At 38.0% G+C, this 19,400-nt stretch overlaps 1 protein-coding gene across 4 annotated transcripts in view; it reads right to left on the bottom strand.

The window, feature by feature from the left end:
- GPATCH8 (G-patch domain containing 8) overlaps positions 1-19,400 on the bottom strand; it is a 109,226-nt gene that overhangs the window by 37,429 nt on the left and 52,397 nt on the right. For 3 of the 4 annotated variants that reach the window (XM_044247769.1, XM_044247770.1, XM_044247772.1), the window contains 2 exons: positions 14,638-14,705; positions 13,899-13,985 (listed from right to left, as the gene is read on the bottom strand). In XM_044247769.1, the coding sequence (XP_044103704.1) occupies positions 13,899-13,985; positions 14,638-14,705 (155 nt within the window). Of the gene's footprint in view, positions 1-13,898; positions 13,986-14,637; positions 14,706-16,752; positions 16,798-19,400 lie in introns of all 4 variants that reach the window. The other variant, XM_044247771.1, reaches the window with a different exon arrangement.

Raw genomic sequence — 19,400 nt, 5'->3', positions numbered from 1 at the left:
TCTTAAGTTAGATTCAGGTCATGATCTCAGCATCACTGGATGAAGCCCCAAGATGTGTCCAGCTTTAAACACAGCAGGGAGTCTGCTGGAGATTCTTTCTCTCCCCACCCACCCCACCCCCTGCCATTCTCTCTCTTTCTCAAATAAATAAATAGATCTTAAAAAACAAAAAACAAAAAACACAGGGGCACGTGTGTCACTCAGTTGGTTGAGCATCTGCCTTTGGCTCTGGTCATAATCCCAGGGTCCTGGTATCAAGTTCTGGGTCCGACTCCCTGCTTAAGCGGGGAGTCTGCTTCTCCCTCTGTCCCCAACCCCACTTGTGCTCGCTCTTTATCTTTGTCTCCCTTTCTCACAAAAATAAATAAATAAAAACCTTAAAGAAAAATTAAAACAAAACAACAACACACCCCAAACCCAAAAATATACAAGACAATACACACAAAATGAAAGCAGAATCAAGTCTTACTTTCAAATGAGGTACAGATTACACGATAAAGCTTTAAAGAAGATAAAGAAAAGCACTTAATAATGTCAATGAGGGCAACTCATGGTATCTAAAAATTTTAATATCTACCATAATCTAGCAGCAACATTCATGATGCATAAATCAGAGATTTATTAAAATAAGGAGACTTGATAAATCATCTCCTATTTAATGACAGATCAAAGAGATAAAAATTAACTAAGACACTGAACACCTCAGTAATATATATATATATTTTTTATTTATTTATTTTAAAGATTTTATTTATTTATTTGACAGAGAGAGATCACAAGTAGGCAGAGAGTCAGTCGGAGAGAGAGGGGCAAGCAGGCTCCCTGCTGAACAGAGTCTGATGTGGGGATCGATCCCAGGACCCTGATATCATGACCTCAACCAAAGGCAGAGGCTTAACCCACTGAGCCACCCAGGTGCCCCATGAACATCTTAGTAATATATTAAGGTATGTGGCCTAAAAATAGGAAACACACCTTTTAAAGTACTCGTAGAATGTTCATCAAAAAAGGCTGTATTAGGCTATAGAGAAAACCATAATAAACTGCAAAAAGAGATAATTTAAGTAACATATATAAACACAGTAAAATAAAACTAGGAATTAACATTTTTTAAAAGATTTTATTTATTTATTTGACCGAGAGAAATCACAAGTAAGCAGAGAGGCAGGCAGAGAGAGGAGGAAGCAGGCTCCCTGTGGAGCAGAGAGCCTGATGTAGGGCTCGATCCCAGGACCCTGGGATCATGACCTGAGCCGAAGGCAGAGGCTTTAACCCACTGAGCCACTCAGGCGCCCCAAGGAATTAACATTTTTAAAGGCTTTTCTATAAATCCGAAACCTTAGAATTTCTAGGGGAAAAATGATAATGACATTATTTATCAATATATACAGGTCAGGAAAAATATATAGGTGTAACTACTTAAAGTAACAGAATAATAAGAACAAAGGCCAAACTCTGGATAAACTCTCATACACGTATACCAGGAAATATGTTTCCATTTACATAAAGTTCAAAATCATGTAAAATTGGGGCACCTGGATGGCTCAGTTGGTTAAGCAACTGTCTGCCTTCCTCTCAGGTCATGATCCAAGGGTCCTTGAAGGGAGTCCCACATTGAGCTCTCTGCTTGGTAGGAAGTCTGTTTTTAACCTCTGCCCCTTACCCTGCTCATGCTCTCTCTCAAGTGCACTCTCTAATAAATAAATAAAATCTTAACAAAAAATAAAAATAAAATAGTCAAAACCATGTAAAATTAAACAATACATGTTTAGGGATACAAAACACATTGTAAAACCATTTTTAAATCTAAGGGACAATCTAAAACCATTTAAAATCTGGGTGGCTCCAGTCAGGCATCTGACTGGTGATTTCAGCTCAGGTCATATTCTCAGGATTCTGGGATTGAGCCCCACTTCAGACTCGGTGCTCAGTACAGAGTTCCCTCGGGATTCTCTCTCTCCCTCTGCCCCCTTGAGGTCTCTATAATAAATAAAATCTTGGGGAAAAGGAGGGCTGTCAATAAAAGAGGAGATAATATTTCTTGAGTCACTCTATGAAACCAGTATTACTCTTATATAAACATTTCACAAAAAAAAAACCCTACAAACTAGTACCTCTTATGAATTCAGATAAAAAAATCCTCAAAAAAAAAAAAAATCCTCAACAAAATGCTAGCAAACTGAACTCAGCAGCATATTAAAGGGGTCATACACCATGACCAAGTAAGACTATCTAAGGAATGCAAAGTTGATTCAATACATAAAATAAATTGATATAATATGCCGTATTAAATAAAGGGGGGAATCCCTATTTGTTCAACAGATAAAAAAAGTAACAAAAGCATTCAACAAAATCTAACACCTTTTCATGACTGGAAAAAAAAAAAAATCAACAAACGTACAAATTGAAGGAACTTCCTCAATCTAATATGGGCATCAGTGAAAAAGCCCTAGCTAACATCATCCTTAAAGGTTAAAGACCAAAACCCTGCCCTATACAAAGATCAGAAAAAAGATGTCTGCTCTTGCCACTTCTACTTGACAATATACTGGGAGTTCTAGGTAGGGCAATTAGATACAGGGGAAAAACAGGCATCTAGATTGGAAAGAAACAAATAAAATTATCTTTATTCATAGATGATATGACATGTAATAAATCCTAAAGAATTCACATAAAAAACTGTAAGAGCTAATAAATAAGTTTAGGGGCGCCTGGGTGGCTCAGTGGGTTAAGCCTCTGCCTTCGGCTCAGGTCATGGTCTCAGGGTCCTGGGATCGAGCCCCACATCGGGCTCTCTGCTCAGCAGGGAGCCTGCTTCCCCCTCTCTCTCTCTGCCTGCCTCTCTGCCTACTTGTGATCTCTGTCAAATAAATAAATAAAATCCTTAAAAAAAGGAAGATCTAAAGAGGGATGCCTGGGTGGCTCAGATGGTTAAGCCGCTGCCCTCAGCTCAGGTCATGATCCCGGGGTCCTGAGATCAAGTACTGCACTGGGCTCCTTGCTCAGGAGGGAGCCTACTTCTCCCTCTGACTGTCGCTCCCTTTGCTGTCCTTTCTCTCCCTCTTATTCTGAGAAGTAAATGAATAAAATCTACAAAAAAAGATCTGAAGAAATGGAAAAACATCCTGTATTCATGGATTGAAAGATTTAACATTGTTAAAATGACAACACTCCCAAAACTGACCTACAGATTCAACATAATCCTTATCAGAATCACAGCTGATTTCTTTGTAGAAATTGATCAACTGATTCTAAGAATTGGGAGAGATCAAGACTAGCCAAAACAATCCTAGAAAGTAATAAGGTAGGAAGGCTCACACTTCCCAATAGCAAAACTTACTACAAAGCAACAATAAGCAAGATAGTGATTTTCTTTCTTTCTTTCTTTCTTTTTTTTTTTTTGAGATTTGCTTATTTGAGAGAGAGAGAGAGAGAGAGAATCCAAAGCAGATTCCCTGCCAAGCAGGGAAGAGAGACAGATGCAGGGCTCAATCTCAGGACCCTAAGCTGAAACTAACAGTTGGATGCTTAAACTGCTACACCACCCAGGTGCCCAAGACCATGATTTTCAACAAGATTCTAAGATCGTGTGGTGAAGAACAATCTTTTCAAAAAATGGCACTTGGACAACTGGGTAGCCATACACAGAAGAATGAACTGAAACACCTACCAAACATGACATACAAAATTAAACTTTAAAAATCTATTTCAAAAAATAGATCAAAAACTTAAATAAAAGAGCTAAAACTTGAACTTCTTAGAAGGAAAAACAGGTATAAATTTTCATGGCCATGGATTGGGCAATGGGTTCTTAAATATGACACCAAAAACACAAACAACGAAAGAAAAAGATAATGGACTTCATCAATTTTTAAAATTTGTGCATGAAAGGACATTTTCAAATGAAAAGACAATCACAAAATGGGAGAAAATATTTGCAAATCATGTATCTGACAAGGGTCTCATTTCCAGAATTAACAGAGAGTTCCTATAACAATAAAAGAACAGCCCAATTTAAAAACAGGCAAAAGATCTGAATAGATATTTCTCCAAAATAATAATAAATGGCCAGTAAATGCAAGAAAAGATACTCAACATCATTAGTCAGGAAATTGCAAATAAAAATCATGATCAGATACTATTTCATACCCACTAGGATGGCTATAAAAAAATGTAAGTGAGGATGTAGAGAAATAAACTCTCAAACACTGCTTGTGGGAATGTAAAATGGTACAACCACTTTGGAACAGTCTGGCACTTCCTCAAAGAGTTAAACATAGGAGTTACCATATGCCCAGCAATTCTATTCCTATGTAGATATCCAAGAGAACCAGAAAATATATTTACACAAAAACTTGTACAAGACGGTCACAGCAGCACTATTTATAGTAGCCAAAGAGTAGAAAAAACCCAAATGTCCATTAATTGGTGAATAATTAAACAGACTATAATATATTCTTCAATGTAATATTTAGCCATAAAAAGGAAATGAAGTACTTACACATGCTATTAACATGAATGACCCTTGAAAACATGCTTAGTGGGGCGCCTGGGTGGCTCAGTGGGTTAAGCCGCTGCCTTCAGCTCAGGTCATGATCTCGGGGTCCTGGGATTGAGTCCCCCATCGGGCTCTCTGCTCAGCAGGGAGCCTGCTTCCTCCTCTCTCTCTCTCTGCCTGACTCTCTGCCTACTTGTGATCTCTGTCTGTCAAATAAATAAATAAAATCTTAAAAAAAAAATTTAAAAGAAAACATGCTTAGTAAAGAAGTCAGATATGAAAAGCCACATAATGAATGATTCAACTTATATGAAATGTACAGAACAGGCAAACCTAGAGACAAAACGTGGCTTTCAGGAAGAGAAGGTGGGGTGAGGAATGACTGCTGAAGAGTGTGGGGTTTCTTTCTGGAGTTGATAATGTTCTGGAATTAGTACTGATGGTTGTACAACATTGTGAATATGCTAGGGTCTTTAAATTGTGTATTATAAAATGGTAAATGGTAAATTTTATCTCAGCCAAAAAAAATATATCTGAAAAAGGGAAGGGAATGACAAAACACAAAAATGTAGTGCTTACCCCTGAATGAGGAAGAAATGGAATGCAATCACAGAAATCACTGATTAAGTTCTTTTTCTTAAAGTGAGAAGACACACAAGTGTCTGTAGTTATTCTTTCTTTATTAAAGATTTTATTTATTTATTGACAGAGGGGGAGAGAGAGACAGAGAAAGAGGGAACACAAGCAAGGGGAGAGGGAGAAGCAGGATTCCTGCTGAGCAGGGAGCCCACCCTAGGTGGGGCTTGATTGTAGGACCCTGGGATCACAACCTGAGCCGAAGGCAGATACCCAATGACTGGGCTACCCAGGCACCCCGGTAGTTATTCTTTATATCTTCACATTTTTAAAAAAGATTTTATTTATTTGAGAGCCAGAGAGAAAGAGAGCATGTGCAAGCGGGAAGGGGAATGGGGAGGAACAGAAGGAGAGGAACAAGCCGACTCTGCGCTGAGTGTGGATTCCAATGCAGGGCTTGATCTCAGGATCACGACCTGAGCCAAAATCAAGATATGGATGCTTAACGACTGAGCCACCCAGGCATCCCTTATCTTACACATATTTTTAAAATATCTTATTGGTATTTAATAAAATACTTAAGGTGTCAAAAATGGGACTGTATTTCTTCCCCGTTAAAATTTAAACCTATTTAAATTTAGAGCCACACAGCTCTACAACCAGCAAATAGAATGGAAGGTGACATAAATGAGGCAGTGAATGTAGAGACTACTCTTTAAGAAGTTTAGTTCTAAAGACATGTAAAAAGAGAAGACAGTAGACACAGAGAGTGGGAGTCAACAGAGGTTTTTTGTTTGTTTGTTTTTTCCTTCAGTTAGTGGTTCTCTCCCCCACAAATGTGTGATGTTTACTGGTTAAAGGAAAATAATGAATAATGAGAGAGGCTGCCAACGTTACACCTTTTTTTTTTTTAAAAAAGATTTTATTTATTTATTTGACAGGAAGAGAGAGAGAGTCCAAGCAGTAGGAGAGGGAAAAGCAGGCTCCCCGCTGATCAGGGAGCCTGATGTGGGGCTTGATCCACGGACCCTGGGATCATGACATGAAATGAAGGCAGACCTTAACTGATTGAGCCACCCAGATGCCCCAAAGGTTACACCTTTACAAAGATGTAAAGTTCTTTTATAAGACAGAGAGAGGTCTAAGATCCAGAATTCATAGGTAGGAATTATCCTTTAACGGACAGTGAAAAGGGGAGAAAAATTTAAGGACAGGAATATCTGGGTCCAAGTTTGACAGTGGATATTACAGGCATAAATGCACTCTGACCTGACGGTCCACATTTTGTTAAATTTTCTATTAGGAGTAAGAAAAGATGGAGGAAAGATGAGGGCCCAAGAACCAATGCTTAAGAATGAGAGCTGAGGAGACTAAGCAGGAAATGACATATGGAAGATTACTTGGCAGTTCTGAGCCCAGTGAATCAGAACCACTCTCATACTGCACTACAAGTGCAGTAGAAATCCAAGTATTTGTATTGACTGGAGACAGGCTTTGGTTAAATAAGTAGTTATAAAGGGGTGCCTGGATGGCTCAGTGGGTTAAGCCTCTGCCTCTGGCTCAGGTCATGATCCCAGGGCCCTGGGATTGAGCCCCACATCGGGCTCTCTGCTCAGCAGGGACCCTGCTTCCCCCACTCTCTCTGCCTGCCTCTGCCTATTTGTGATCTCTCTGTCAAATAAATAAATAAAAATATTTTTTTAAAGAAGAAGTAGCCATGACACAAGAATCAGGAAGAAAAAAGAGTTGGGGTCAAAATGTTGAGGGAAGTAAAAATCTGTGGTGCTTGACAGGTACAAATTAAGGAGGGGCTAAATTACTAAAGCCAAAGTTCCAAGGTCATGGGAAGGTGAAGAACAAATACAGTGAAATAAATGAGTGACAAGCAGGAAGGGGAAAGAGTTTCACAAATAGTAAAGATCTAACAAGATTTCTGTGCATCTGATCAATAAAAGGGAGATAAGTAATTCTTGCTTAACCCAATATGAAGAGTTCAAATGAGAAATAATTTCTTGGGCTGGGGGACAAAAAGAGCCTTAAAATAGAATGCATAATATTAAGAGGCTGTGAATTACTTGGCTATTTAATTTATTTATTTATTTATTCATTTTTAAAAGATTTATTTATTGGACAGAGAGAGAGGATCACAAGTAGGCAGAGAGGCAGGCAGAGAGAGAGAGAGAGGGAAGCAGGCTCCCTGCTGAGCAGAGAGCCTGATGTGGGACTCAATCCCAGGACCCTGAGATCATGACCTGAGCCGAAGGCAGCGGCTTAACCCACTGAGCCACCCAGGTGCCCCAGCTATTTCATTTATTATTCACTTGATAGTGTAACTTTTATTTGAAAACAATAAAATGTACTCTTCAGAGTATTTTTTCTTTAAGATTTCATTTATTTACTTGAGAGAGACAGACCACAAGCAGGTTGAGGGTCAGAGGGAGAGGGAGAAGCAGACCCCCCACTGGGCAGGGAGCCCAACATGGGGATCAATCCCCAGACTCTGGGATTATGACCTGAGCCAAAGGCAGATGCTTAACCGACTGAGCCACCCAGGTGTCCCACTTTAGAATATTTCTGACAGTATAACCAAATAAATCTGGTTTTTCCCCTTATTTCAAAGAATATGTTTGTTCAATTCATATTTATTGAGCAATTATGTGCCAGGCATTATGCTGTAGTATTATTACCAGCAGACAAATAGACAGTCTCTCTTCTCAATGCCATTTCTGCCCAAACAGCAGTCAGACTATAAACAAGTGAAGAAACAAAAATTTATAATTATAAATGATAAAAGACAGTGTTGCAAGAGAATAAGGCAGAGTGGAGGACTTATTTAAACTAGGTGATGACAGAAGGTTTCAAAGCTAAGTTCTAAAGGATAAAAAAGAACTATGTGAAAGATGATGAAACATAGTATTATAATCATTCAGGGCCTAAGGACAGTGTTTAGACAGAAAAAGAAGGTCTAGGTCTGAACATGAAGAACTCCAACATCTGAAGTTTAGGCCAAAAAGAAGGGACCAATGAAGGAACCTATACAGAAGCAGCAAGGAAGACAGGAACAACCTAGAGAAGTATGAAATCTTCAAAAGCAAGAGAAAAGAAAATGTTTTAAAGAAAAAAGAATGGTCAATTGTATTCAACGATGCCAAGAAACAGAATATGGAATAAGTTTTGAAAGAGCTACTGGATTTAGCAAACAGAGGTATTTTGTGGCCTTAAATAAAGTGGTTCAGTGAAAAGTGCTAAAAAGCCAGCCTAACGGGTTATAACAGTGCATAAAGAAAAGGGCAAGGAGAAAAGAACAGGAAAAGAAAAAAGGAACAGAAGGAAGAGGAAGATTTCACATAATAATTCTGAACAAAGTGAAATTAAAAGGGGCACCTATCTTGGACTCCTGGGATCAAGCCCAGAGTCAGGCTCCTCAGCAGGGAGTTGGCTTGTCCCTCACCCTCCACCTCTCTCCCTCGCTTGTGTTCTCTCTTATTCTCTCTCAAATAAATAAAATCTTTAAAACACACACACCTTAATATATAGTTGAACTCAACAAGACAGGGCAATCCCCAGATGCCTGAAGGTGAGCCTTCAGGACCCTAACGACAGAAAGCTAGTAAGCACTCCCTGTGAAAAGTTCAGAGTCAGGAAGAGTTGTCTCCATGGAGTCCCTGGCTGGCTCAGTTGGTAGAGCTTGCAACTTCTGATCTCAGGGTTGTGCGCTCCAGCCCCATGTTGGGTGTAGAGTTTACTCCTCCCACCCCACCCCCCCAAAAAAGAGTTGTCTCCACCCTTGAAACAGAAACTAGAAAAACTGATCTACCTCATTACCTTCTGTCCATGAAGACACCAAGAAACTCACCATGTATCAGTGTGTAAATGGAAAGAGTTATGTATAAGATGTTGGAACTTCAGACCCGTCACTGGTGGACGTAAAGGATTTACACTTTCCACTCACACCAGGAATCCTTAGTTTAGGTATTAACATTTTAAAAAGCCAGTCCATTAGCAGTTAAAGACCCTATATCTTAGTAAGGGCACATATGAAACTATCTCATAAGCACTCCCTCCAAAATCGAGGTTGCAAGAAATTTCCACAGAATGATGAGATGACAATCAAAACTGCAAGCCACCCAAGGAGACAAACCACCGTGAAAAAGTCAGGAGATGCAACAAACTATAAAAACACATATCATGTACTACAGTTAATAGAAGATTTGAAAGAAATTACAAAATAAAAACATTAAAGTGTTTAAAAAGAAAAAAGGCACAAACAGCACCCCAAATACAAAACCTAGACATTACTAAAAAACCAAAAACAAATTAGAAATAGAATAAAAGAGGTGTTTCAAGAATTTAGGAAGTCACTGAGGCTGTTTTTTAAAAAGTCAGACATCTGGGGCACCTCGGTGGCTCAATCAGTAACTGGGTCTTAAGCATTCAACTCTTGGGTTTCAGCTCAGGTCATGAACTTAAAGGTTTGGGATAGAGCCCCACGTCCTCTGCACTCAGTGGAGAGTCTGCTTCAAGATTCTCGCTTTCTGAGCCCCCTCCCCAAACAAATATATCTTTTTAAGATTTTATTTATTTATTTGGCAGAGAGAGAAAGAGCACAAACAGGAGGAGAAGCTGACAGAAGCAGTCTCCCCACTGAGCAACCCTGGGATCATGACCTGAGCCGAAGCCAGACATCTAAAAAACTGAGCCACCCAGGCATCTCTCAAATAAATAAATCGTTAAAAAAAAGCTAGACATGTAATAAAACATATTTACAAACATTAATTATGGAGCATAAGTGGTTGGTATATGGGTATTAACTATATAGTTCTTTCCATTTTTCTGTATGCTCAGTTTTCATAATAAAACATCAAAGAAAGTACCGCTGAAATGAAAAACAAGTACTTATCTAAGTTAAACACAGCTAGAAGAACCTTCTATACTATCTTTTATAAGCTCTATGTTTTTTCCTTTTACACAGATTATTTATGGTATGATTATTGTTATTGTATGGTATGGCATGGTATATATGGTCAAATACATAAGAGTCTGCCTTCTAATTCCTAGGTGTTTCATAAATTTTTTGCTATTACAAATGCTGAAATTTTTGTAATGTCCATTTTCTCTTTGTTGATATACAGATATCTAATTTTAGTTTATGATTTTGAAACTAGCATCCAGCTAAACTTACTAATTTATATAATTTATCTGTAAATTCTTCCAGACATCTGTGTACGTAATCACACCTGCAAACAAAAACAGTTGTCTCTTCATCTCTTATATATTTGTTTGTTTGTTTCTGCCTATCTATCTTACTGTGTTGCTTAGGACCTCCAGCACAACACTTAATAGAAACAATGAGAGCAGTCATCCTTGCTATTTCCACATCCCAAAAGGAGAGTCCTCAACCTTAAATATGGTATCTTGTATATGGTTTTTGTAGGCTTTCTATCAGAAGATTCTTTATCAATATAGACAAGAATTTCATCATGCATGAATGCAGAACTTTATATAATGCTTTTTTGGCATTTATTGAGATAGTCAAATAGAATTTTTCCCTTTTTTTTTTTTTTAAAGATTTTATTCATTTATTTGAGAGGAGAGTGAGAGAGAGCATGAGGGGGGAGAAGGTCAGAGGGAGAAGCAGACTCCCCATGGAGCCAGGAGCCCGATGCAGGACTCGATCCCAGAACTCTGGGATCATGACCTGAGCCGAAGGCAGTCACCCAACCAACTGAGCCACCCACGTACCCATAGGTTTTTTCCTTTAATCTCTTAATGTGGTTCACTATATGCATTTGTAACATTAAATCAATCTTGCATTCTTTGCATAACATGGTCATGATATATCCTGAATTGGTTCTGGTATTTGCTAGTGGTTTAAGATTTGCATCTGTGTTTTAAACCAGAGTGTCATTAAGTATCCTTCTTGTCAGTATTTAGAATCAAGGTGGTACTATCTCTCATGAAATAAGCTGGGAGTTTTTCTTTTCAATTCTCTGGAAGATTAGACATTGCTGGTTAAGACTGAACTTATTGGCACGCCTGGGTGGCTCAGTGGGTTAAGCCTCTGCCTTCAGCTCAAGTCATAATCTCAGGGTCCTGGGATCAAGGCCTGCATTGGGCTCCCTGCTCAAGGGGAGCCTGCTTCCTCCTCTGTCTGCCTCTCTGCCTACTTGTGATCTCTTTCTCTCTGTGTCAAATAAATAAATACTTAAAAAAAAAAAAAAAAAGACTGGGGGCGCCTGGGTGGCTCAGTGGGTTAAAGCCTCTGCCTTCGGCTCAGGTCATGGTCCCAGGGTCCTGGGATCGAGCCCCGCATCGGGCTCTCTGCTCAGCGGGGAGCCTGCTTCCTCCTCTCTCTCTGCCTGCCTCTCTGCCTGCTTGTGATCTCGGTCTATCAGGTAAATAAAATCTTTAAAAAAAAAAAAAAAAAAGACTGAAGTTATTTATTTTATGAATTTTGACAGAACTCACTAGTGAAGTTATTTGGGATTTATGGAAAGACTTTTTACCATAGATTCAATTTATATAATAGGTACAGAATTCATGAAGTTTTCTTTTCTCTTTTTTTCTTTTTTAAGTATACTCTAGCAAGTTCTATTTCTTAGGAATTTGTCCATTTAAACCTAATTTTTGCATTTGGCGGCATGAGGTTAATCGTAAGATTTTTATTTTTTAGTGCTGCCTACTGTACCTACAATGTTATCTTCTCACTACTGACACTAGTTTTCTAAGTTCTTTTCTTCCTTAATATCACCAGAAGTACCTAACTTTTGGCTTTGTTTTTTGTTTCATTTCTGTTAACCTTAATTATCTTTTTATTACTTCTTTTCTTTTGCATTCTTTGATTTACTTTGCTGTTCTTTTCCTAACTTCCTGAGAGAAATGTTTACTTCATATTCTGCTTTCTCTAAATAGCATTCAAGGCTATATATTTGCTAACACATATGATACTGCTTTAGGTTATCCTACAAGTTTTGATACGTAGTATTTGTATCTTTCAGTCCAAAATATTTTCCAATTAGCATTGTGATTTCTTCTTTCACTTACTGGAAACAAATAATTTTCTCATAACTTGCAGGGGATTTTTCTATCTTTAATTTAAAAAACTGACTGCTGGGGGCCCTGGGTGGTTGAGTCGTTAAACGTCTGCCTTCAGCTCAAGTCATGATCCCAGGGTCCTGGGATTGAGCCCCGCATCTGGCTCCCTGCTCAGCCAGAAGCCTATTTCTCCCTCTCTCATTTCCTGTGCTTGTGTTCCCTCTCTCAAGGTCTCTCTGTCAAATAAATAAATAAAATCTTTAAAAATAAATAAATTTTTAAAAACTGCTTTGTGGCTTGATTTCAGTTCTTTGAGATTTGCTGATACTTTATGACGTGGGTTATTATGGCAGAAAATTTTGTTTAAATTAATGTTCCATATATTTTCAAGATTTCTGATTTTCAGGCACCTGGGTGGCTCAATTGGTTAAGTAAGCAACTGCCTCTGGCTCAGGTCATGATCCTGGCGCCCCAGAACTGAGTCCCACATTGGGCTCCCAGCTCAGGGGGGAGTCTGCTTCTCCCTCTGACCCTCTCCCCTCTTGTGCTCTTTCTCACTCTTTCTCAAATAAATAAATAAAATCTTAAAAAAAAAAAAAAGTTTTCTGATTTTCAAAGTGATTGGATTCACGATTCTATATAACCAGCAGGTGAAATCTGTTAATGTGTTAGTCAAATCTTCCAAAAGTCTTTGCTGAATGTCTCTTCCATTTTTTTTTTTTTAGATTTTATTTATTTATTTGACAGAGAGAGATCACAAGTAGAAAGAGAGGCAGGCAGAGAGAGGCAAGCATGCTCCCTGCTGAGCAGAGAGCCCGATGCGGGACTCGATCCCAGGACCCTGAGATCATGACCTGAGCCAAAGGCATCGGCTTAACCCACTGAGCCACCCAGGCGCCCTGTCTCTTCCATTTTTTAAATCAATTATTGAAAGACATATATTAAAATCTCCCACTATTGTGATAGATGTAACATTTCTCTATATAGTTCTGTCAGTTTTTATATTAGTTTTTTTTTTTTACAGTAGAACAGATTTTTAAAAATAAATCCCTCTTCCATCTTCCCACTCCAAGGTTCATGATGAAAATCAGTTTCTACATGATAATCTTAACTAAGCCTATTTGATACCTTCAAATTTACCTATTTTATAGTAGAGACTGGGCATAATACATCTTGAAAGGCATGTTCCTGGTCAGTCTATTTGAAAGCTATCTTATAACATGGTCTAAAACTGCAATTTAAACTAATCCCTTAAAAAGGAAAATAGTGATGTTCTCTCTCTCTCTCTTTATTTTTTTTTAAAAAGAGAGAGAGCAAGGAGGAAAGGGAGAGGAAGAAAATTTTGAGGAAGCTCCATACCCAAGAGAGCCCAAAATAGGGTTCAATCATATGATCTGAGCCAAAATCAAGAGTTGGCTGCTTAACTGAGTCACCGAGGTGACCCTCAGTTTGTTACTCTTAAAATACCCCACCCACTGAAAACAAAAGTCCTGTCAATAGGTTCAAGTTCCCAAAGGACTCTTAAATAGCAATTTTTATTGCTACTACTCCTTACTATGTACAGGCACTGTGTTTCCAAAGACGAATGCGATCATTCCAACAGACTTATGAAGCATTAGCTCTCCAGTTTTTACAACAGCAATACAGGAAACTAACAGAAACCTGAGGCCTACTAATAATCATCACTGAAGGTTAAACAAATCCTGTCATAAATAGAGATTCCTTTCACCAAAATGAGTATCACTTTCAGTGTGAGCACCCAACACCAAAGAATGGCTTCATTCAGTACCTTGTACTTCTGTCTTAATTCTTCTGTGTCTTCTTTCTCTACTTCTAGGACACGGCGCCGTTCGGTAGCATCTTCAGCATAATCGAGCTTAACAAAAATAAATATAATTAGTCATAATTCCTAAAGTACCCCAACTAGCTATTAAAAAATTATTTACACAACTACAGTATTACATGAAATTAAAAACTTTGTATTATACTCAGCTACCTCTTACTTCATTCTCACCCCACAGAGAAAAATGTGTGCAAAATAGCTAATTAATCCTATCTTGGTGGTGGTTCCGAACAGGCACATTTTTTTTTAATGATAACAGACTTTACTTCAATGTTCAATGCCAAGAATTAGGAGTAAATAAAGAAAATATTTTAGGCAATGAAAAGAAGGTATCACAGCTGACAGCTGTACACAGGTGCAAGGCTTCTACCACAGCAAATATTTTCAGAGTTGAACAACAATTCCTAATGAAATAAGCACCAGAATCTGGGTTTTAAGTCTGATCTTGCCTTGTGGCATAACCCTGGGCAAAACATTCAACTTCCTTAGGGGCATTGTCTGTCACCTACCTGCCTCAAAGCCAGCACTAAATGAGAATGTAAAATATATTTTTTAATTTCCTAAGAAAAATATTAAAACTATATTCTATCTGATAAGTGTATTTTTGTACTGGCATCTGAATTTGAATTAATACCAATTTTAAATACACCATTTAAAAAAAAATTAGCTAACAAGATCAATTTACCTCCATTTCCATGCGACCCATGCCCATGACATCATACTTGACAACAATCGGAATGGGATCTGTTCTCCCTGTAACAGGAACACATAATCAAGGTAAGAGGCAAAGCTAAGCCAACAGTTCACTTTATACATTGGGTTTGGGTGGTTAGAGATCTTGCCTTGGAGTGCAGAGACCAGAAAGCTACAGTGAACCAAACACAAGCCATTCTCACAGCTTACAACCAAACCTACCTCTCCCAGTTTAAGCCCAACTAACCACCTTAGCTAACATTCCAGTTGGGGAAAATTCCAGATTACTATGACAAAATTAAATAAGCAATGCAAAGCACTTCTAAGCAATGGCACCAGGAGATTTAAAATAAAAAACTTTAGAAACTGCTTTTTAAAATGATCCCCAAATAACTTTCCATCAAGAATCACTATTACTGTCCACGGACACCCTCCCATACACACTTTTAAAACCAGTAATAAATCTCAACTGATATGGTTAAATTTTAAAAAATGCATGGTTTCAAACATGATACAAGAAAACTCTGTAATTGCAATTCAGCATGTCTAATATATTTTTGTTTTCAAAATTAACTGGGGCTGTGACAACATTTAAATTAAAAGCAATGGTTAGTTGCCCTTAGGAACAAAAACTCATTTTACTTTTAAAACTGGTGCTCTGAGGTCTCATTTTCCAGAGCAGATTTAACACTGGCTACGGCAATCGGTAAGCTGTGAAAAGGACTAGTTGCGAAGAAAATTGACTTTAAACTAATCAATCTATGCTGGAGATTTTTAAAAATGTATATTTAATCCACTCATAACCAGCCAAACAAAGCAAAATGGGGCAGACAAGCACTTTACTACCACAGCTGTTTTACATCACAACTTGCGCTGTTTATTGTGATGTAAGCCCACTGAAAAGAGGACTGACTTACCTTATCCGTTGTACACCTTTAGTGAAAAAACACAATGTTTACTTCCCTCATCATTTCACTCAGGCTGGTGTAAACAATTGGTTTTTTTTAAGGGTTTTTTTTGTGTTTTTGTTGTTGTTGTTATACACACATATGTATTATACCTTTGGGCTAAAAAGTTGAGTTTTGTCAGGCTAAATCTTAGGTATTACCAAAACCAATTAAAAATAAATAAATGCCATATTCATGACTAGGCTTGGTCCTGGAGAAAAAAGAAAAAACTGTTTTCAAAGTGATTGGCAACCACTTATATCCAGTTGCTCCATATGTATTTAATTTTTGTCTTTAAAACATAATGAAAAACAAATTCGGAAGTTTACTTATCACCAATATCCCATTACAGTTTTCAAACAATAAATAAGGAGATAATTAAGAATAATTATCACAGTGGAAGTTTAAGTTAATAAAGATCTTTTCATGCCAGGAAAAAAAAAAAGGAAAAAAGTTCTAAAATACAGCCTTCTTTTAGAAACTATCAAAGACTGCCAGTTAAACAAAATGAAAATGCATACTACCTTATGCCCAATGGTATAATAAATAAGCAGTGACTGCAATCTTTAGCAAAAGGACCAAATTAAAGACAGGTTATAAAAATGACTTCCTAGGTGTAGTATCACTTTCATAACGTCTCAATCAGGGATTTACTGGTAAAATACACAAATGTTCCAATGAAAGAATTGAAAAGAAATGTCAAAGGAATTTACTTTTTTTGGCTTTGGTTTCTTTTTGGTCTGTCAGAATTTGTTTTGCAAGAATCAACGTTTTGGTATAAATTCATTACCTCTGTAAACCCCTGTTCATAAACTCTGCATTAGTACTTTTGCCTTCTAAGGCAGTCAAAGTTTGTTTTAATTTATTTATAAATTGCAGTAGCAAGTGCTAGTGCCCATTACATTGTGGGAAAATCAAGTTTTTGACAGTATTAGAATTTAATGTTTTAACTGATTTTTTTGGCAGTTCTAACACAAACAGATACATCCCTTCTTAACAGTACCCTTTAATGAACAAGGATCAGACAAGTTGCATAAGGAAAGGAAAGGAAAATGAAAAAGACCAAGCAGAAGGATGAAGGCTACAACAGAGAAAGTAAGCCTAACATATTGGTGCACTGATGACAAAAGGAGTAATTCAGTCTGAAAATAAAAAATTACCACTGCTAAGTTTACCATCACCACAACAAGTCCAGGATCATAATGCTGTAAAAAAGAAACACCATTTGTTAGGCAGAAACCATTAGGGTAGGAAACAGGCCTTCTAGCAGGCAGATGGGAAGGGGTAAAGTAACAACTGGTTTGTCCCTCCCCCAATTTCAGCTGAAGAAGAGGAAGGACACTTAGTGCTAGAGCAGTTGTTTTCACACTGGTTGGCCCAGGATGTGGGATTTTTGCACTGCTACTTGAGAACATGTACAACCTCCTCTTTAACAATTCGGTGGGGGGGGGGGGCTTGAAAGCAAGAGAACTAGCTCTAGCTTCCAATTTCTAATTTAACTATTCATTCTGGTAAATCAGTATTCAGGGCCCCAAATGGGACTTCTCCTTAAAGAAATAACATCAAAGACAGATCAACTGGACAGTGATCATTTCCTTCAGTAAAAGAACTCTAAGAGGATTTGTGGATTGGGAAGGGAGTCATCAAGACATTTTTTTAAAAATATATAAGTAAAAGGTCTGGAAAATAACCTTTAACACTAAGTGCTTAGAAAACTCATGTATATTTGAGTTCTGCTGTGAACTCAAACTGTTATGAATGAATAAAACCCCTGAAGTAGCTTTCCTTTGTTTCCTTTTAATGAAGTCTTCCAGGGCTTGCCAACATCTTTCTTTCTGCATACAACAAAGCCAAGTTTTGAAGGAGACCAGGAACTCCAGAGAAAAGTGGCATCAAAATGGCTGTCCCACTTATAATTAGTCCACTCAGAGGTAACTCATCACAGAAAATAAAGAGTCTGGCTTTAAAAATAATCTGAAGGTACTATAATAACATTTTGGTGACAGAGGGGGAACTATACTTATTGTGGTAAGCACCGAGTACTGTACAGAACGCTGAATCATGTTGTTCCCCTAAAAGTATTATTATAACACTGTATGCTAATCATACTTCAATTTTAAAAATATATATATTATATTATATATAAAACATATAGGGGTGCCTGGCTGGCTTAGTTGGTGGAGCACACAACTCTTGATCTCTGGGTTGTGCATTCAAGTCCAACCCTGGGCACAGAGCTTACTTATAAAATATATATATGACGACAACAACAACAACAACAAAACCCAAACAAAAAACAATCTGAAGATGACATTATTGTCTGGGCCAAACAGTAATTTCTTTCCATTATTAAAGAGGTTCCAGACAAAGAAAAAAATCCTAGTGGGAAAAGACAGAGAATATGTAATACAGAAAGAGACTGCAGCTTAAAAACAAAAACCTCTCAAGTTACTCATTTGTGATTAATGATAAATCCTATCATAAAGAATACCACTGTGGAAAACCTGAATAACAATTTACAGTGATGACTTTTCAAAAAGTAGATAGGAACCAAATGTTTGCTAGTATGATATTCTCTAGAAAACTCAACTTTCTTTGAAAAATAAATTGAACTGGGGTGCCTGGCTGGCTCAGCTGGTAGAACATGTGACTCCTGATCTCAAGGTTATAAGTTTGAGCCCCATGCTGGGTACAGAAGTTATTTTAAAATAAAATCTTTTAAAAAATAAAAATTAAGGGACGCCTGGGTGGCTCAGTTGGTTAAGCCGCTGCCTTCGGCTCAGGTCACGATCTCAGGGTCCTGGGATCGAGTCCCCCATCGGGCTCCTTGCTCGGCAGGGAAATTGCTTCTCTCTCTGCGTCTGCCTGCCTCTCTGCTTGCTTGTGTGTTCTCTCTCTCTGGCAAATAAATAAAAATCTTTAAAAAAATTAAAATTAAGGGGCGCCTGGGTGGCTCAGTGGGTTAAGCCGCTGCCTTCGGCTCAGGTCATGATCTCGGGGTCCTGGGATTGAGTCCCGCATCGGGCTCTCTGCTCAGCAGGGAGCCTGCTTCCTCCTCTCTCTCTCTGCCTGCCTCTCTGCCTACTTGTGATCTCTCTCTGTCAAATAAATAAATAAAATCTTTTTTAAAAAATTAAAATTAAAAAAATAAATAAAGGGGTGCCTATTAAAATAAATGAATGAATGAATGAATGAATAAATTAAATAAATAAAGGGGTGCCTGGATGGCTCAGCAGGCTAAGCACCAGCCTCTTGATCCCAATTCAGGTCCTGACCTCAGGGTCATGAGTTCAAGTTGGCATCCATGCTGGGTGTGCAGCCTACTTAAAAAAGTTAAAAATTAGGGACACCTGGATGGTTCAGTTAGTTAAGCTTCTGGCTCATGATCCTAGGGTCCTGGGATCGAGCCCCATGTCCAGCTCTCTGCTCAGTGGGAAGCCTGCTTCTCCCTTTCCTTCTGTCTGCTGCTTTGCCTGCTTGTGCTGTCTCTATCAAATAAATAAATAAAATCTTTTAAAAAAATTAAAAATTTAAAAAAATTTTAAAGGGCCACCTGGGTGGCTTAGTGGGTTGGGTGGGTCATGAGCCCCACATTAGGCTCCCTGCCCAGTGGGAAGTCTGCTTCTCTGTCCCTCTCCCTGCTTGTACTCTCTCGCTCGCTCTCCCTTTCCAAAAATTAAATTAAATTAAAATTTAAAAATACACAAAAGCCAATTAAAAATAAAATAATAAAATAAAATAAATTGAACTAAATCCAGGTTCCCTAATTGTTTCCTTTAAAGGAGGAAAATAAAATCCATTAAATTAA

This window comes from Neovison vison, chromosome 5 (assembly GCF_020171115.1).
Source record: "Neovison vison isolate M4711 chromosome 5, ASM_NN_V1, whole genome shotgun sequence".
Taxonomy (NCBI): domain Eukaryota; kingdom Metazoa; phylum Chordata; class Mammalia; order Carnivora; family Mustelidae; genus Neogale; species Neogale vison.
Note: the sequence above shows the minus strand (reverse complement) of the source record. Positions and strands in the feature narration are given on the sequence as shown.